General features: G+C 38.1%; 1 protein-coding gene across 1 annotated transcript in view; it reads left to right on the top strand.

The window, feature by feature from the left end:
- rbm10 (RNA binding motif protein 10) overlaps positions 1–21,584 on the top strand; it is a 53,765-nt gene that overhangs the window by 15,069 nt on the left and 17,112 nt on the right. The window contains exons 7-16 of the mRNA XM_065286479.2: positions 2,258–2,344; positions 2,718–2,778; positions 2,889–3,047; positions 9,734–9,894; positions 10,315–10,412; positions 14,377–14,464; positions 15,108–15,270; positions 15,877–15,968; positions 16,390–16,477; positions 16,626–16,717. Of these exons, the coding sequence (XP_065142551.1) occupies positions 2,258–2,344; positions 2,718–2,778; positions 2,889–3,047; positions 9,734–9,894; positions 10,315–10,412; positions 14,377–14,464; positions 15,108–15,270; positions 15,877–15,968; positions 16,390–16,477; positions 16,626–16,717 (1,089 nt within the window). The remainder of the gene's footprint in view (positions 1–2,257; positions 2,345–2,717; positions 2,779–2,888; positions 3,048–9,733; positions 9,895–10,314; positions 10,413–14,376; positions 14,465–15,107; positions 15,271–15,876; positions 15,969–16,389; positions 16,478–16,625; positions 16,718–21,584) is intronic.

The raw sequence follows: 21,584 nt of genomic DNA, 5'->3' as shown, positions 1-21,584 counted from the left end.
ACTGTGCTAATAGTTGTCTCTGCTAATATTTGACTGTGTCTCTTGCCTGCACAATATTCTGTGATGCTTTTGGTTGAGTCCACATGGTTTTGCAATATGTCAAAATGCGTGAAGTTTTTTATAGGGTATTGGATTTTTTCATTCTTCCTCTAACAAGTTAGTTGAGGCATTAGGTACTTGTATAATTGATTATGGTTGATTGTGAGTAAACCCAAAGTTAAGTACTGTATCAAACTTCGCGTACATGGGTGATAAGTTATGGCAATTATTAGCATTTTATTGACGTTCTTTATAAAGTCTTTGGTAACACTTTACAATAAGGTTGTCTTTGTTAACATCAGTAAATGCATTAACTAATGTTAAACAACATTGTTTTTCAGTTAATTAATCTTAGTTAATGTGCTGAACTAAACAGTTTTTCCATGTTAGTCCATTGTGCATTAACTAATGTTAACACTTATTTAGTCATTTAGCAAATGCTTTTATCCAAAGCGACTTAATAGGAAAAAATAGGAGCAATAAGAACATCACAAGGACAGCAAAACATAAGTGCACTAGAACTAGTCTCATCAAGTCAAGTCTAACACCGTATATATAGCCAAGGGTAATTTTTTTTAAGGAGTAAAGATAAAGATAGAAAAAGATATCAAACTCTGGGTTAGTAATTAAGGTGTGGAAAGAAGTGATGGGTTTTTAGCTGACTCTTAAAGTCAGCAGATCTTGTTGCAACTGGCAGATCATTCCACAGATGTGGAACAGATCCAGAGACGGTACGCAATAGTGAATTTTTATTTCTTTTTGCAATGGCACCACAAGCCGTTGTTTGTTGGCATAGTGAAGGGATCTAGAGGGTTCATAAGTCTGTATGTAAGTGAGTGAAGGCAAGGTGGTGCTGACCCAGTGGGGGTTTTAAGGAGCAGGGATTTGATGTGAGCTACTATAGGAAGCCAGTGTAACCTGACAAAAAGAGAAGTGACGTGCGCCCTCTTCTGCTCATTAAAGCAGTGGTAGAAAAATCCATGTTTCCGAAGTACAGAACCCAGGGATGTCATGTACATAGAAAAGAGCAGTGGTCCAAGCACTGAGCCTTGCGGTATCCCGGTATTGAGACAATGGGGTTTAAGAAACGTTACCACTCCAGGATACTCTGAATGACCTGCCTGAGAGGTACGACTTAAACCATAGTAGCGCCGTTCCAGAGACACATAGTCTTGAGTGTCAAAAGGAGGATGTGATGATTGACAGAAGTGTTATTGTGAAGTGTTACCAAGTTTGGTTGCGGGTTATTCTTACCAAGATCTGCTCAGGTAAACATTGAGATGTTGTTTGACCAAGATGTACAGTAAAGTTACCATTCAAAGTTTCTTTTGTTTGTCTTTTGAGGTGGGTACATTTTTATGTTCACATGATGGTACAGTTGGAAATTATATTTAGACTTTGTTACCACAATTTCTTTATGACTCAAAGCAGAATATTGACAGATATAATTTGGAAATCTCTTTATGATGCAAACCTTGCAAACTAAGGATATTTCACAAAAAATCTAGAACCTAAACAATGCCATTGTACCTTAGTCAGACTGGAGACCTGTGGACTTAGATTTTAGAAATTGCCAGTCAATCACATTGCAGCTTCAGTCAGTTCTCAACAGATTCTTTGCATATTTATGTCTGCTTTTGCCGTGTTTCTGTGCGATGGATGTCTGAGGTGTAAGTAGGACACTAAAGATCATCATGGCTCATTTCTTAAGGGGTTTTGTGAAGATGACCTACAGCAAAAAGTAGAATTTGTCACATTTATTTATCAGTCCAGTGAACTGCTCAAAATCCAGGATATCTGTTGAATTTATTTTGTCACCATGAGCTTCTAAATGTTGATATCCTGTAGTGTTTGTGGTTTTGTTTAAGCTTTAACATTCAGCGTTCTGTCATCATTATATAAAATATTACTTCTGTTTTGTGGAGTTTCTGATGGGTGTGCTATATACGATGGGAAGAAGTGAGCAGGGTTATTTTTTTCTTTTTGGTTCCCCTGAATGGGGGAGGTTGAGGGTCCTCTCATGTGCTGATCAGAGCTTCATTCCCAGTCCTCTCAAATCGATGGTGATATCTACCTCCTCTCTCTTTTATCCAGTCGTCCCCTTGCTCTTCTTTTCTCCCTTCTTGTGTGAGGTCTCAAATGTGGCGAGATCACCTTGAATATGACATTTACTCTTTTATTTCTTTTTTCCTTCTCTTGCTGTGTGTCTTATTTTTAGAGAGTGCTCACTATAATGGGACAGCGAGTTTCTATGCACTACAGTGACCCAAAGCCTCGTGCTAATGAAGACTGGCTGTGCAATAAGGTAACTTCTGTCTTATAAGAATACCGCAGGTATGACATATATTTGTAGGCCAAAGCAAAAGTTTGTGAGTTATGTTAACCAAAGATCTAAGAAGTTTAACCAAATTCAAAACTCAATTCAAAAAACCCATTTACTATGGGACGATGGAACTAACAGTGCTAAAATTCTAACTCACTTCTGGGATTTGCCTACAAAAATACGCCATCAATGCGAACATTAATATAATGATTGGTACCACAATACTAATACTATTGCTTTTCTTTATGCTAAAGCTTGTTTGGTGTGTATCAACATATTCCTAAATTGAAATGGTATATCCATTTATATCTATAGAAATATGAGACTTTTAAAAGAAATGTGTTGTTTTTGTCAGTGTGGAGTACAGAACTTTAAACGACGAGAGAAATGTTTCAAATGTGGAGTACCAAAATCAGGTATGAATTGAGTTTTTATCGCATTCTGTCAATGATCACTTCAGCAATGGTAATTTAAATGGTTAAAACATGAATATTATCGTAAATACTTCCTCATGTTGTATTTTCAGAGGCAGAGCTCAGATTGCCCCTGGTGCCACAGAGTTTACCCCTGGGGCAGTTAAAGGACTCCGCTCAAGGTTTACTGCCCCTCCCTGCCATATTCCAGACTGCAGCGCCAATTCTCAACATGATGTCCTCGTCTCAGGTTGTTGAGGTGGCTAATGACAGTAAGTCCTACATGCACAAATCAAATCACTTTATTCTCACATCCTTGACACAGGCGTACAGGGAGTAAAGTCAAGTCAAGTATGCATTATTGTCAATTCTTCCACATATATAGAGTACATAAATACAGAGAATCGAAATTGCGTTACTCTCAGACCCCGGTGCTTACAGATAACATTTATATTAAAGCATAAAAATCTAGAACAAATATAAATATAAAATGTAGATACAGCTATACAATAAGGGAATGTAAAGAAATAAAAAAGGTATATAATAAAACTAAAAATAGAGTTAAATAAAGCAGCGCAAGGCAAATGACCGGTATAGTGCAAATCAGTGAAGTGAACAATAGTGCAGATAAAGATATTTAGTGCAAACAAATCCCTTATTAAAAATCTCTTAAGTCTGATTAAAGTGACAAAGGGCTCAAGAGCAGTTATTTTACTAAACTGACTGATGAGGTAGTGGAATGACGTCAGTTCCATGCTGAATGAGGTAGTGAGGAGACCAATGCTGCACAAAGTGACTAGTGCATGCCATCATATAATTTGTGTGGGGGAGGGGTTCATAGTTCAGTGGTGCCTGGAGCAGAAGAGGGGAGGGCAGGGCCGCATTAACACTGTAAGGGGCCCCTGGGCTTTACCCTTTTGTGGGGCCCTTCATCCACCATAATTACAACCTACATTCACACAATCTTTATAATAACCCTGCTGAAAAAAACAGCATCAAACCAGCATGGACCAGCATGGGAATTATGCTGGTCTATGCTGGTTTAGCTGGTGGTCACCAGCATACCAGCACCAAAACACAACATATGCCGGTCTTGCTGGTATGACCAGCATGGGATGCTGGTGCTAATGCTGGTTTGGTCCTTGTTTAGCTGGTGCTAATGCTGGTGCTAATGCTGGTTTAGCTGGTGTTTACTAGCAAACCAGCACCAAAACACAACATATGCTGGTCTTGCTGGTATGCTGTTTTTTTTTAGCAGGGCACTAAGTGCAAGTTGTAAGGCTTTTATTTTGCTGGAATAAATGCAATAACAAAATATTAAAACCATATCAGAATGCCCACAATATACACAAATATCACTGCATAACATATGCACATAGTCCTAGCTAGGGGTGACCCGAATAGTCTAAAGCCGCCTTTCCACTGCACACGACATACGGAAACGACAGTCGGAGTTCTCCCCCTAGTGGCAGTCGTAATGAAGTTTCAGTTTAATCGTATATGGGAGGGAAGCTCATTCCAGCGCAAGAGGCTTAATTCTAATATTTTTACCATGGTGGAATAAATAAATGAATGCAAATGAATGAAACAATAAACAGCTATGCATATATGACAAAGATTGCCAATATTTTTTTGAGAGGACATATAAAGACAAGATTAAAATAATTACATACACAAATTAAATTAATAATGTATTTATTATCAGTAATCAATAGTGTTTTTTTAAGGATTCAAGTGTAACTAATAAAGTTAAACCAAAAGGATTAATCATTTTCACCTCACACACAGTTTGTGATTGGAATATAATGAAAAACATAACTTCCGGTCGGCATATCGCATGCGGTTTAGTCGCACAAGTTCAAATTTTTTAACGCATCCAACCGTCAAAATGGATCCGATATTTACGCATCCGCAGATGGTCGGCACCTCACGCATCCGCTTTGCGACTCTCCATAGGAAATGAATGACTTCTGGCTTATCGGCCGTCGTTTGTCGTGTGCAGTGGAAAGGTGGCTTAAGATTCGATGCTTTGACAGGAGAAGCCTGATTCGACTACTGCACAGTGAATCGTCGCAGATGTGTTATAAAATGAGGATCATTTAATTTTGGCTGTATAAGAGTGCACATTATCTGATTTCACATATAACAGCTTTCTCCCAATATAAAAAATATACAGCCTATTATGATAATACGAAGTAAATAAACTGTGAAAAAGTAGCTTTTAATAAATATTTTTAAAGTCTGTTAATAGCCAAAACCGTGACAGGGCTACACGTCCATATCCAGAAACCATTGCAAAGTCTCTTTGTTTCTGCAATTTAAAAGACAAAACAGGCAAACTATACTTTCGTTATTTTAAAATTTATTTTAATATTTCTTTGTTTTTATTTAATTTATAGATTATTTAGTGTTATCTGATTAAACTATTTGTGGCTTGTGTTTTATTCCCCTGCGCATTTAGGCATTTTGCACCCATGTTCTGCACCTTATTGATTCTGACTTCATTTTGTTTTTATTTTGTATTAATTATAAAGGTAAATTCTGATCTAATTTAAGTTCTGTAAGTTTTGGATTGCTTTCCGTTGTGTCGATGTTACGCTGTTGTATGCTGTCACATTCAATTTAGCCGAACGCGCTAGGTGTTCTGCGTGATCATATTTAGGCGTTCATCAAACTAAACATCAAAAAACAGATTTTTTCGACAAGAATAAGTTTTAAAATGTATTTAAAAAGGTTACTTAACTTGTCAGAAATTGAGCTACAAAACAGGTAAGCCGGTTTTTTTTTTTCGGTGATGACACCGAATATAAATATCTCTACCGAATCTGACATAATTGTCTCTCTTGTGATTTAATAATAGGATCGGTGTTAACTTTCAAATGATAGAAAAGAGATTCCTGAAACGAATGTTATAAGAAACATCAGATGTTTCAAGTGAATACAGAGATGATCAAAGTGAAAGTAAGCAATCAGATATTTCTGTGCAAAATAATAAAGCATATATAGTGTCTATGAAATGATTATTTTAAGTGTTTTCTTGTTATAAATGAACCGTTTAAGGAATTGTATATAAAGATTGTTTTTTATAATTTACAGTAACAAATTATATGTAATTTCTCGTCTTTTATTTCCTTGCCACGCTAAATCTCAAAATGAAATAAGATCGCTGAACTTAGCCGTGGCTTCCGAGGCAGAATCTAATTTGTTATTTATTAGATTTAGTTATCAAAAATGTTTTGTGTAATATCTTTGTGTGCTGTTCTGTACATCTTTAAAATGTTACGAGGAATCATTTAATGAATGTTTACACGTTGTCTTTCATAATAAGATAAAAACGCGTCCTCAGTTTCGTCTTTGTTCATCAGAAATGCAATAATGGATATTTCAGACAGAAATTTTAAAAAGCTCACTAATGATTGCAGGGTAGCCTACAGTAAGTGAGAGATTTTCTTGCGCAGGAACTGCATTCACGCACGGACATTCAAAGCAAAGCGATTAAGCATCATTTTAAAGGGAGTATCAACTTTTTATAAAATGCGGTTGTTATTTTTTTCCGGCATCTCGGGGCCCTTTCCAGCCCGAGGCCCTGGGCTTAAGCCCAGGTAAGCCCATGCATTAATGCGGCCCTGGGGGAGGGGGGGGCAAGTTCGGGAGGGAGTTCATTTTCCTTGACAGCCTGGTGGATGAAGCTGTCCTTCAGTCTGCTGGTCCTGGCCTGGAGACTCCGCAGCCTCCTCCCTGATGGTAGCAGACTGAAGAAGCTGTGTGTGGGTGAGTGGGATCACCTGTGATGCAGATGGCTTTGCGGGTAAGACGTGTTCCATAAATGTCCTGGAGGGAGAGAGACCCCAATGATCTTCTCAGCTGCTCTTCGTCATGATGCTCTTGATGGTGCCTCGTAGAGTGTATATCAGGGGTCGGCAACAGGCCAAGAGTGGCCCGCCAGCAAAATTTTCTGGCCCGCCGGATTATTTTGGAAGTCCGTTTTCTTATCAGACTATTTTTATTTTACAATAACAGTTTACAAATATGGCTCCTATAATTCCTTCATTCGTTTTTTTTAAATTTAAACCAAAAAGAAAATAAAGAAAAACGACTTGTTTTTCTATTATTTATTTTCTGAACTAAAATGAAAAAAAAACAAATAGGCCTAACGAATCGTTTTCCGATTTTCTGATTGTGCGCTCAGATCAAAAATAGAAAAAATTAATGAAACGGGTTAAGACTAATTTTTATTTAACACCTTAGCAGACATACCAATTAAATAATTTTAAACAGATCAGGTACTATTGTGGTAACAGATTACAGTCGTTTTAAAAATGGTTTGAATAGCAACCATGGCATGCGCCAGTTTTATTCTATTACAGTCCGACTTTTGAACTTTTTTCATTATTATTTATTCGTAAGTATTACCTGATGAAACATATTTGCACTAAATGCTGCACAAAACTCTTCCACTAGCCTACTTGAGAAAAGCCGTAGCCATGCGGCGATTTCCCCGGTGCATACTGTATAAAACGCCCAAAAGGATTCATGCGGCGCATGATGAAATTTTGAAGTATAAAGACGGTAGCGGAACTCTGGGGTACCGATACTTTGGATGGAGCGGGTGGTCTGACTGACAATAGCCCTCCTGTGACAGCGTATCCACACTTCATTCTGACCACCTGTACAGCTTTAGGAGCTGTTTGGTACTGAAACCATTGTCAGCCAACAACATTATTTTTGAGCAAGTATGTTTGAAATAGTTTGGCAGAAAATAGCTTACTTCATTTGTAAGTAGGGCAATATGGTTTCCGTTTATGTTGGTTAGATATTTGAGTGATAGGCTTTGTCCTATTTAATTTATATTATTTATATTTCATTATTTTTTTCTGTTAATTTTTTTCTCTGCTGACAGTACAATGTTAAAATAATATTTATATTGACACAAACACAATTTTTGTATAGCATTTATAATTGTTATAGGCTACTTAATCTCTCTCTTTCAGTTAGAGACATTTGAATTTGAGATTCTGGAAACGAGATTTAGGTTTTGCGGACCCATCAGGTCGGGAAATAAAGCGTGTGAACACAGAGTGTATTTTAAGCGTTGCTGAATAGAAACTTGTGGGAGCTGGACAAAAAAAAACAGTCCCGCGCAGACCTCCTTAAACCTTAGGTGTGTATGTTTGTGTCCCGAATAAATGATAATTAAAAATGGAATAAAGTTCAAAAGCCGGACTGTAAGAGACTTGAGCATAAATGCCTGTAAAATGTTACCACTATAGTACTTGATCTGCTTAAAATGATTTCATTGATATATGCCTATAAAGGTGTTAAGTTCAGGAATAAATAATGGAAAAACAAGTTGTTGTTTTTTTCATTTTTTTATTTTTGTTTTTAATTTGAAAAAACGATTGAACGAATGATACACGGACCCATCATATTCCATGATTATAGGCCTATTGCGGGTGCAAACAGACAAAGAAACAGCAGAACAACCATGTTTTAAGCAATTTTTAATGCCGTCTTTCGTCTTTTAAATAGGAAATAAAAACAAAATTTAAAAAAAATTCAGCTGGCCCGCCATCTACTGGCTAAAAAAAATATTGGCCCATGGCCAAAGTTACTTGCCGACCCCTGGTGTATATGATGGGGGCCGGGGCTTTGGATCTCCTCAGTTTGCGGAGGAAGGAGAGCCGCTGTTGTGATTTCTTGGCCAGTGCTGTGGTGTTTTCAGTCTAGGAGAGGTCCTCTGTGATGTGCACACCCAGGAACTTGGTGCTGCTCACTCTCTCCACAGTCGCACCGTTGAACGTGCTGAGTGTGTGCTCTCCTGAAGTCTACAACAATCTCCTTTGTCTTCTCCACGTTCAGAGAGAGATTGTTGTCACTGCACCAATTGCCAGGCGACTCACCTCACTCCTGTAGTTTGTCTCATCTTTGTTGCTAATGAGACCCACCACAGTGGTGTCATCTGCAAACTTAATAAAGAGGTTGGAGTTGTGTGATGGTGTGCAGTCATGGGTCAGCAAAGTGAAGAGGAGGGGGCTCAGCACACATCCTTGGGGGGCCCCAGTGTTCAGTGTGATGGTGCTGAATGTGTGGCTGCTGAACCGTACTGCCTGAGGTCTTCGAGTCAGAAAGTCCAACAGCCAGTTGCACAGTGAAGTGTGGAGCCCCAGCTGGATCAGTTTGTAAATGAGTTGTTGAGGGATGATTGTGTTGAATGCTGAACTGAAGTCTATGAACAGCATTCTGACATATGAGTCCTTTTTGTCCAGGGTAGTGGAGATGGCATCATTGGTCGACCAGTTGGACCGATATGCAAACTGGAAAGGTTTCAGGGAGGGGGGGCAGACTTCTGTTCAAAGCACTTCATGAGGATGGGGGTAAATGCAACAGGACAGTAGTCATTGAAGCAGGATGGAGATGGCTGCTTCGGAACTGGAATGATGGTGGAACTTTTGAAACATGTGGGAACAACAGCCTGACTCAGTGAGATGTTGAAAATGTCTGAAGACATCAGTGAGTTGTGCTGCACAGTCTTTCAGTACACGCCCAGGGATGTTGTCCGGACCCGGAGCTTTGCGTGCATTGATCCTGCTGAAGGATCAATGCAAAGTCTTTTGAAAGTCTTGAAGTGAAAGTCTTGTGTGCATAGTCCTGGGGGCAGTGCAGTTTAAGAAGTTACAACAATAAATGCACTGAACATAGTAAATACACAATATACAGTTCCAATGTACGAACTACAATATGGTACAGTATACACAGAGTTACACACAATACATGATACCAGTTTGCAGAGGCAAACAGAAAATGAACAGATGTGATGGGTGCGCACTTGAGTTCAGAAACAATGTTTTATGCAAGGGGAAAAACGCAAAGGCAAAAACTTTTCCATTTCTTACTGCGTTGTTCTCATGTAAACATAGCCTTAATCTTTGGCAATCTATATCACATGTGTCTCTTTCAGCTCTGATTCTGAGGAACCTTGGACCTCACACCACACTGGAAACCATTTTATCTGCCCTGGCTCCATTTGCCACTCTGTCACCCTCAAACGTGCGGCTTATCAAAGATAAACAGACGCAGCTCAACCGAGGATTTGCTTTCCTACAGCTCACTACTATTGTGGTAAGAACAATAAATCATATAAAAGTCTCGCTTCCTTCAATGTGGTGTTCAGAAACCATATAGAAACATCCCATGATACATTTGTTTGGAGAGGATGTAAAATCATTGCACAGCCTAATTTTGTAAGCCTTAATATCTTGGGAAATAGTTAACATAGTCTGTTGTGTACAAAATGAAGTTGTATATGTGCAGAGTGTGTTCTGGAAAGTCTAACCAATCAAAACATTTCATCTGTTTTACTCAGTTTAACAAGTCAGGAAAGCTGCGAGTGAAGCATTTTGATATAAAAACATTGACTATTTGTAATTGATTGAGAAAGAATTGCTGCTCACATCCCTGTGAATGTGTTTAGTTTTCAAAGGAATGCAGCCACAATACATAAGTAACAGCTAACACAAGCATGTGTGTTTTGTATTTTAGGAAGCTTCTCAACTGCTCCAGATCCTTCAGTCCCTACAGCCTCCTCTCTCTATCGATGGAAAGCTCATCTCTGTGGAGTTTGCCAAGGGATCCAAGCGGTAAGAGATTCTGCTGTTCTGATGCTGTTCCTGTAACATTACACCAGTGGTTCACACATTTTTTCTTGTAGGGTGCATCCCTTTAAAAAAATTAATGCCGTAAACAATCTCAAACTTTTATTCAGTAAAATGGAGGTTTGCAACTGCGGTTTTGCCCAAAACAGTAAATAGTGCAACCAACAATTGACCTATGACTAAGCCACGCTCTCAAACGTGATGAGCCAATCACAATGCGCATAGCAACCAAATACACTCTGACATTCGTTCCTTTCCCATCCATTGAAATACATTGCAGTTAGTCAGTTTCACTCGTTTTATAAGTTTTTCTTGTCATTTTAAGTTTAAAATGGTCAAACGGTGTGCATGGTGTACATGCAACTCCAACACTAGGTATCCCGAAAAGCAGTGTTTAACCGAGATGAGTTTCTGCTTAATCCAGATTAAGTTATGCGGTAGTTCACAACACCAACTAAACATGAATAAATTAAACAAGGATGTCTACACCAGTTCTAAGCTAAATCAAAAACGTATTTGAAAGTTATCTTTAACATCTCTATCGTAACGTTAACCGTACATTAGAAAACGTTAACGTTAGCTTCTAGCTGCATTGTACATCATGTCTAGGGTTGGGAATAGTTAGAAATTTTCCAGTTCCAGTTCTGCCTAACGATTCCGGTTCTGATTCCGGTTCCATATAATAAAAAATAATGCACAATACTTAAACAATTCAATTTGTGTTTATTAATTACTGATAAAATATTTTAAATGTAAAATGATTAATATTTTCACTTTTTCAGTCACTAGGCCTATATCATTTATTCCTGTTGTAGTCCTCGTAAGATCCTACCTGTTGAAGTGAACATGATAGCAGCAGTAGTTCTCAAACATATGATTTGAGATTTATATGCTGGAGCAAGTGTTTTGTCATATATCCTGAAAAGGCTGCTGTACAAGTAATAATTTTTGTATGTGCATGCGTATAGGCTTATATATAATGCATACATATATTTTGAAATATAAAAATGTAAATGAGGATCAGATATACGTTTCTTAACAAACATGCGTGTTCATATGCGCTGACTTCTTTTCGCTGGAGGCTGCTCGTCACAACATCAAGCAATGCTTAGGTTACTTAGCAACGACAGACGCTTTGGAGCGTCCACGCGCTTTGGAGAAAAGTGGCGCAATCACGTTTTCCGCGTGGTTTTAGATGCGAAATGTGAAGCAATTGAGCATAATGTGCATGGCCATTTCAGTGGGTGATGCTCGAGCCCCGGAGCGACCACGGGATCGGCGCGGCTATGTGCGTGTTTATTTTATCACTTTCATCCGTGAAACAACACACGGTTCAAGTGAGGAACCTTTTTGGGGTTATAATGTCTGCACAGTGCTGAAAACGCATGTTGCTATACTGGTAGTGCAGATTGATACTTTTTCGCAACCTTGACCAAGAATATCTTACCTCATTGTTCCGCCCCCAAGCCAGCGGGTCATCACTGATATCGGTTTATAGCGCATTAACTCTTGAGTCTTATGTCCGTTTGCTTTCACGCGAACTTGAAGACATCTCGTTGGGTGAGACTGTACTTTATATTTTTCATAGTTTGTGAAGTGCACGGCATCGCGGGTCGCACTGTACCGTCAACAGCCCTATAATCCACACTTTCGACTTTTAGACATGTTTAACACGAAGTATACAAAGCTTACCTCAGCAGCCCGAGTGTTTTCTGTGGTAAGCTGCGTTAATTTGGTTGCGCGAGTGACTATAAACAGTGGCTCAACGTAATTAATATTCATGAGGTAAGAGACATAAGCGCTTTGCACGTGCCTCGCATCAGAACCGCTTTTAGAACCGAAACTTAAGAATTACGTGCGGTTCCGGTTCCTTTTAAAAAAACAGAACCGGTTCTGAATAAGAACCGGTTATCGGTTCCCAACCCTAATCATGTCACTTAGCTTCATTAACGTATCTGTAAATAACCGAGATAACAAATGTTATTTATAATAGCAATGTTGTGCTGAATGATTCATGTTAATACTGTAGCACCAAACTAACGGAGAGGTAACTTACTCTTGGTAAAGATGGTAAAAATGCTTGTCCTGGAAACATATGCTGAAGCTTTTCATTGACCTTCTCAACAATAAAATTATTACTATAACCCTCAAATGCATAGTTTAGGCCATTTTGGTGACTTTGAGATGATATATAGTCTTTCTCTCTCCAAAAATCATCAATTGCCTCCTGTGAAATGTTTCCTACTGTGACAGCTGCCATAGCGCCTGAAACCGAATATTGTCCGAGTGAGTGGAGGGGGTGTGGCTTAGCCATAAGTCAATTATAAACGCTATCAGATTGTTTTTAACATGTATCCTAATAGAGGACTTGTCTGTTTTATATTTATGTTTGAGGATTGTTATGTTTGAATTAGGGATGCTAAACAATTAATCGCGATTAATCGTTAGCAGAATAAAAGTTTTTGTTTACATCATTTATGTGTGTGAACTGTGTATAATAAATTTGTATAAATAAATGTACACACATTCATGTTTATGTTTTAGAAATGTTTACATGTGTATATACATTTGTATATTTATGTATAATTTATATTATATATAAATATAAATACTTAATATATAAATTTTTTTTCTTAAAATTATACATGAATGTGTTCATATTTATATATATATACATATTTATTATACACAGTTTACACACATATGTGATGTAAACAAAAACTTTTATTCTGCTAACGATTAATCGCGATTAATTGTTTAGCATCCCTAGTTTGAATATTGTTTTAATGTTGTTCATGTTTAATTTTAATTATCTTATTACGAAAGACTTACTGTAACTTCAAATGTTCATAAAATCATTTATAGGGCGTTGTAATGGATTTAAGGCCAATATGATGGGAAAAATGGAGTGGGTCAGACATAATTTTCAAATGAATGATCATGAAATGGCTGAAGAGGAACTCGCTTCATTAAAGCAATAAGCATTTATGTACTGTAGGCTAAAGCTATGCATCACCTCTTATGTTTAAAAGAAGTTTGCATTTGCAAAATGTTACTTTTGCTTCAAGTACGCAAGTGTTTAGTACGGTTTACTTAAATACTTCCGTTACTTTTTTTTAAATGCCAGAATAGACAAGTATTGTTTTCATTTTAAAATGCCTTCTAAATGTTTTAAAATGCAAATGCTGTAATGTAAACATGGCCTGAGAACCACTGCATTACACTATTGTCATGGTCATGCAGTAAAGTCACATGTGAAAAGTGTTGATGTGAATCCTGCTGTAGATATGGCGCTTTTCCATTGCATAGTCCCCCACGGGTCAGCTCATCTTACTTTGACTCTGTGATTTAAATACAACTTCAGAGTGGGAGGAATTATAGGCCACCACAAATGTATGTTTATCACTACCGCTGTCTCATGACAGTTTCTGTATAAACATCTGTGTCATCAGTCGACGCGCACCTCTGAGCCTCATTTAAGTAGCAAAAATGCTGTGCATACATGTGGACATGCGCATCGCGGATGTGCCGCCACAAACTGCTAGGAAAACACTGGTATGGTGTTTTTGATTCTCAGCCTGTGGATGTTTTTCACCACAAAAAGCGAGTTTGGGAATATACAATAAAGCACAAATGACAGGTTTGCTCGAGACAGCACACGAACAAAGGTAAAGCTAATCTTGCATTTAGCAATGATGCTGGTAGTGACAATTCTTTCAGACCAATCAGTGATCTATAGTCATTTCACCTTAAGTTTTAGTATCAGCTTAGATCGCTTGGAACCTCAATCGAGGTGATACTAATAAAAAGTATCGGGTATGTACTGTACCCAGTGCCTAAGCCCCCAAAAGTAAGCTGAACCGACCCAAACCGTGGGGTACTATGCAATGGAAAAGCCCCAAATACGTGTGTGTGTCTCACTCTCTTTCTCTCTCTCTCTCTTGATCAGTGATGTTTGTCTGACAGATGGGAATCGAGTGAGTGTGGCGACAGTAGCCAGCACAGCTATAGCTGCTGCACAGTGGGCCGTCACTCAGGTACCACCTTTAAAGATCATTATAAAACTAGAATAGATCTGCCTTTATATCCTGGATGGGACACCTTTATATACGTACACTTGTGTCTGCTGTTGCTGTGTTTGAAACGGGCAGTGTTTATGGTAGAGAGCTATACTACGGAGGAAATGAAAAAACAGCAAGACATTTTTGTGACAGTTACTTTACCATAATGTCCCTCTTGTAGTACATGTGAATGGACATCTGGTTATGTTTTAAAGGACACCTATTATGTCAGTTTTTACAAGATGAAATATAAGTCTCAAAATTCCCCACAGATTATTTATTAGAGCATGACCAAAATGCCTTTATTAAGGTTGAGGCAAAAAAAAATTGTGTCTGCACCTTTAAATGCAAATGAGCTACAGCTCCTCACTCACTTACTGAAAGAGACCCTGTTAAAATAGATCTGATTCCTGTGAGTACAGTCCAAGACAATAGCATTGAGATGTGGGTGACAGCACACAACTCGCTGAGAGCGTAAACTTTGGTACTGCAGGACTGTCGGTCATTGACCATGGGCGGGGCTTTGTCAGTGTGATGTCACATTAACAAGATACGTGTTTGTTTGGGCATGTTTCGCCTTTTAATAAAGAGTAACGCGTGTCGTTTTGTCTCTGTACAGACCGCTCATCTCTCAGGTTTATCTGAGAGCAGTGATTTGAGTTTGCACCAGCAGGGGGCAGCAGCAGGGTCTTTATTCGATCAGGAGGCTTTACAGAGTGTCATTGCAGAAACACAAGCTGCTCCTACAAACAGTCACACATCATTATTAACTCCTGACAGAGGTTAGCACACCTACACGATAATAAAGTGGATTATTTGAGTCTCAAATGTGTATGATGAGTCATTTCATGTCTTTCTGATGTAAAAGCATGTGATTGGGGAATTTATTTTTATTTTGGAGTTGGAGGTACTCTGTAAGGTTTTCTAACATCTTAATATATTCGCCTACATACGTTTATTTACTTGTAAACAGAGCCTTGTGTCCTACACTCATTGTTAGCTGCTCAGACACAATGTTAAATGCTTCCACATTCCAAGATGCTTTGGATAAAAGCCTCTAGGAGGTATTATTTAGCGCTATATAAATGTAACACATTTTTATTATTATTATTGTTATGTGTAATATCTTTTTGATAAAAACCAAAAACACAACATTTTAAACTAACAAAAATTTAATAAATGATCAATTGAATAATGGACACACACAGAAATAACATGGTCATATGTATAGCATTGGATGTATATCAGTATTGAAATGTGTATCATTGAGCTACCAGGAATTGATATTAATGAACAATCATTTCATCTATCATATAATCAGTAATCATTTTGTCTCATTTTGATGCTTCTGGTTATATTGTATTGAATGTTGTGTGTTTTCTCACTAGTTGTGTCGATCTCCAGAGACTCCTCAGTACTGTCAGTCCCATCATCTCAGTCACAGATCATCACCATGGCAACATCCTCACAGCACAGTCAGGTAATCAGATGATTATCTAGGTACACAGCCGGACATTTTTCTCTATTTTCTGCGTTGTCAAATAAAGTAGGTGGCTGCATGTTGAATCAGCAGTGGTGCACATCTGGGAGTTTAATTATTCAGTTTAAGTCAAGAGGCAACGCACATATCATACCACCATAGACTGTAAAAAAATATGGACGTATTGTCCGTGAAATATATGCATCACTCACAGATATCCGAAAATTGGTAAAGAGGCGGGGCATGGAAAAACTTGAGGTGTCTGGTTGCTAAAACCATGCCCTCTAGCTTGACGGTAGTGACAGCAGTGGCAGTTCACCCGTCACTCAAGTGGCCACGCCCCTAATTATGCAGAACTGTAAGGCTTAGTATAATTTGATTGAGTTAATAACGGATAAGTTGTGTGTGTGTGTGTTCAAAGGGCCCAGTGGAGATCATAGGGAAACCTCAACCGCCAAGCCTGAACCAGCCGGCCACGCCTGGAACCGCTCTGGAGTGTCAACAATACCGTAAGTCTGACAACTTGTTTTCCTTTTTTTTTTGTTAACAATGTCCATTATTAAATTTACAGTAATATTTGTTGTTGGTATAATGCATAGGCTATAAAGATGTTTGTATATCGAATGATGCGATACATGTAGTGATGTCTTTCTCCAGCGGATCCCGATGTGTCCACGTATCAGTATGATGAAAACTCTGGATATTATTATGACCCTTTCACCGGTCTCTACTATGACCCAAACTCACAGGTAACGGCCATCACACAAGACAGGTACTAGTTAAAGGATTACTCATTAAACTTTCATTAAAAAAATCCTGATAATTTACTCACCCCCATGTCATCCAAGATGTTTATGTCTTAGAAGAAATTAATTTTTTCAGGAAAACATTTCAGGATTTTTCTCAATATAGTGAACTTTAGTGGACCTCAACAGTTTACAGTTTCAATGCAGCTTCAAAGGTCTCTAAACCATTCCAACCAATACATAAGGATCTTATCTAGAGAAACCATCCTTATTTTAACTAAAACAAATAAATATAATATGTACTTTTATACCAGAATTTCTTGTCTTGCACTAGCTGTGTGATTCAACTAGGGATGCACTGAAATGAAAATTCTTGGCCGAAACCAAAAAATAGGAAACCCAAGGCCGAAAAAACAGAAACACCGAAACAAATTATTATGCCAATTATTAGTACAATTGTACTAATGGCTATCACTGTGTACTAACTTTACTAGGGATGTGTGACGGATCACAAAACTCACGGTTCAGATCACATTACAGTTTTTGAGGCACGGATTGGATTATTTTTCAGATCAGCAAAAAGCGGGTGGGAAAAATCTAATAACAAATAAAGAAATTGCAAACATTTATAAAAAAGAACAAAGTTGCACATTAATAAGGGCTAAGATTACATTAGCATTAGGTACAGAAATCGAATTAAATGAGTCATAACACTGTCTTTGTATAAATTAAATATATTATTATTTTTTTAGAGCTACAGAACTGATTTTCTCTTTGTCTTGGGTTGTTTGATTAACATTAATGACACAGACTTAAGTAGTTTAATTGAGGTTACTGTCTCTTTAAGACCAAATAAGCACAGACTGGTTTCTGACTGTAATCTATACATACACTTAAGACATAAACAAATGTTTTTATTAGAAAAAGAATATTGTGGAGATAAATTTGTTTATATGTGCCTTGTTAATAACAGAAAGATTTTATGTTCGCTTGTTTGCGTCTCACTCGTGTGTGCACTATTGAGGGCACTTAAATGCGCGCGCACACAGAGACCGAGGGCAAATCCCAAACAGCACAGCATAAAAACGTTACGTTGTTTTTCATTGCTATATTCGGCAAATGTATGTTAATGAACTACAGTATGAGACACATTTGCACGACTCTTAAGTTTACACACCAAGAGTTCTGATCTTTGAAGGGCGTACTCACTGTGATGATCACGTCTGGACCGGACACATTCAACCGCTTGTGCCATGTGCGGTTAAATACATCCACACCGCATACATGTTGCTTCAGACAAGCACGTGCAGGTCGCGGTTTCTGTTTGCTTCATCACAACATTTCAGCTGTATTGTTTCGGTGATAAATGTCTTTTGGCCGGCCGAATATTCGGTGCATCCCTAGATTCAACAGAGCGACCTTATGTGTTATGTACTCACGTCAAAATGTCACGGGTTACATATGTGAAACGCACACTTGCGGACCATTTTAAATGATAAACTGATACAAAGACATTTAATAAGTATCATTTCACAAACAACAACGTCTGAACGCTTCTTTTTCTACACACTTGTAAATACTGGAGCGGTAGTTTCCCATTTATCATGCTGGCGCATTACACTGCTAGTGCAAGACAAGAAGTTGTGGTTAAAACATTTTGGATTTTTTTTTGTGAAAATAAGGATGGTTTTCACTAGATAAGATCCTTATGTCTTGGTTGGGATCGTTTAGAGCCCTTTGAAGCTGCATTGAAACTGTAAACTGTTGAGGTCCACTAAAGTCCACTATATGGAGAAAAATCCTGAAATGTTTTTCTCAAAAAAATGTATTTCTTTTTGACTGAAAAAAATAAATAATCAGAAAGTGGAGTAATCCTTTAAAGGACAACACAACAGAAAGATGGGTTGTGTTTTTTACTGTTTTTATGATTAGCTAAAAGATTCATTACCACAAAATAATACAATGAATTCATACTTTAAACTCGTGGATATTGTTACGTTGTTATCATTGTTGACATTATTCAGATTCAGCTGTGACTCAATGCCAGAGGCACTAAGCATAAATACACAGTTCAACTCTTGTTAAACATAATATTTAGGGGCCAAGCCCGCAGGGCGGTAGGCCACTATTGCAATTGATGGTTTTCTTATTATTATTATTATTATTAGGGGTCAAGCACCGAAGGTGCTGAGACACCTATTGGAATTGTACTTTTTTCTTCTTCTTAGCCATTGGTGCCTATGGCAGCCCTATGAACCGTACATAGGAAAATGATGAAATTTGGCACAGTTATAGAGGTCGTCCTGAAAAGTCAAGTGACCAAAAATGGGGTCTCTAGCATTAACTCTATAGCGCCACCAGCAGTGCAAAAAATCAATGTTCAAATGGTTATAACTGCTGATCCGCTTGATCTATGAAAATTCTACTTAGTACACGTGATTGCTCTCCTCATGCTTGTTGTTTTTAATGCTTTACAGTAAAACTCCACCCATTACAGTAGTGGCCATTTTGAAATGTACAGTATGCCGTTTATTCGCTACTCCTCCTTCAAATTTGGTTCAATTGTTATGAATTTTAGCACAGGTAATCTTTGGAGTGAGCCGCACAGAAATGACCAAACAGAATTTTGATATTTATCTTTGTTTAAAAGTAATAAATGCGCAAACTTAACGAGGTTGACGCAAAAATGGTTCTGAAGCTGTAGCTCGGTCATTCTTTGATCAATTGAAATGAAATTTGGTACACTTCATGTTTACCATGAACTTGGGGTTCATGCCAAATTTGGTGACAGCGCCACCTATGGGTCATGAGATAGGAAAATAAGCTATTTTTGCCCATAACTTCTGAATCGTTTGTCAGAAAATTATGATCTTGGTGTCTACGGATTCCTTACCTCATGCCGCATCTGTCGATGTGTATTATGCCGGGATTGACCGAACCGCCTGTCCGCCATTTTGAAATTTGTCATAAATTGTTATAACTTTTGAAGTATTGGATATATTGGCGCAAAAATCGGTAGGAAGCTTCGGCATGATGTCCTGATTGTATCTGGGAAGTCAGAATACAGCGCCACCTAGGGGTTATAAACTATAACAGTTCTTATAGAACTGCTCATAACTTCTGAATACTTTGTCGGATATTAATTTTCTTTGTGAAATTGTATTCACTGGTTTATGCCGATTGCAACGATACCTCGTTTGTCATTTTCTATCATTCTGTTCATGTGTTATTGTAAGGCATATGGTAAATGATTTTTTCGCTACTCCTTTTACAAATTTTGTTTATTTTATGCCAGGTTCTGCTCGTATAATGTTTGGAGCAATCCGCACAGAAATGACTGAACAGATTTTTCTTGCACCTAGGAATTTTTTTGAGAAAAACCTCTGTAAAGTTGATCGTCCCTGTGATGTTGTCTATTTGTCATAGTTAATTACTTTATATTTCATTTTATAGCGTTACTCTACGGAATGTTCTTCTTGTCTTCAATCTCACTTGAGGTTTTTGATTCTCATATACATTGTATTTCTGTGATTTCTGCTCTGCGGTGTCATTTCTACATCTTTGGTGATTGGCATATGTCAATGCTTGCATTTCTGTAATCTCTTTCCTGCTGCCCCTTGAGCTGTGTCTGCTGAGTGGCGCATCCACTAAGTCGTATGCATAGAGATCCTGAGTTCATGGGTTCGAATCCCACCTGAGGCAGGTGTTAATTTCTTCTATTAAAGTTTTGTTCTTTCCCACCTATTCTTCTTGACCTGTCTGTAGTTCACATATGTTCTATTTTTGCCATGTTTTCTGTTGCTGCTCTGCACTGCGGTGGTTCTGCTCTGTCATTGCAACGCTTTGGGTACTTGCTGCGCTTTGTGTTCTTGATGCACCTTGGGTGGTCAGTGAGCATTGGGTTATTGATACCTTCTATGTTGCTTGCTGTGCTTTGGGTGCTCATTGCGCTAAAGGTGCTTGGCCCCGAATCGCTGCTTGCAGCTATATTTAGGGGCCAAGCACCTATGGTGCTGTGGCACCTATTGTTTCTGTTAGTATTATATTCTTCTTAATCTTAATCTTAATCTTAATCTTCCCCAATGGGAGTCTATGGCAGCCCTATGAACCGTATGTAGGAAAATGATGAAATTTGGCATAGTTGTAGTGGTGGTCATAAATAGTCATGTGGCCAAAAATGGGGTCTCTAGCAGTAACTCTATAGCGCCACCATCATCTCAAAAATTCAATGTTCAAATGGTTATAACTCGTGATCCATTTGCTCTATGAAAATTCTACTTAGTACACGTGATTGCTCTCCTCATGCTTATTGTTTTTAATACCTTACAGTAAGACTCCACCCATTACAGTAGCGGCCATTTTGAAATGTACAGTATTTCGTTTTTTCGCTACTCCTCCTTCAAATTTGGTTCAATTCTTATGAGATTTGGCACATGTGATCTTTGGAGTGAGCCGCATAGAAATGACTGAACAGAATTTTGATATTTTTCTTTATTTAAAAGTAATTAATGCGTGAACTTAACGAGATTGACGCAAAATTGGTTCTGAAGCTGTATCTCGGTCATTCTTTGATCAATCGAGATGAAATTTGGTACGCTTCATGTCGACCATGAAATGGGGGTCCATGCCAAATTTGGTGACAGCGCCACCTATGGGTCATGAGATAGGAAAAAAGGCTATTTTTGCGCATAACTTCTGAATCGTTTGTCAGAAAATTATGATCTTGGTGTCTACGGATTCCTTACCTCATGCCGCATCTGTCGATGTGTATTATGCCGGGTTTGACCGAACCGTCTGTCCGCCATTTTGAAATTTGTGATAATTTGCTATAACTTTTGAAGTATCGGATATATCGGCGCAAACATCGGTA

This window comes from Paramisgurnus dabryanus, chromosome 21 (genome assembly GCF_030506205.2).
Source record: "Paramisgurnus dabryanus chromosome 21, PD_genome_1.1, whole genome shotgun sequence".
NCBI lineage: Eukaryota > Metazoa > Chordata > Actinopteri > Cypriniformes > Cobitidae > Paramisgurnus > Paramisgurnus dabryanus.
This window is presented reverse-complemented; position numbering and strand designations above follow the sequence as displayed.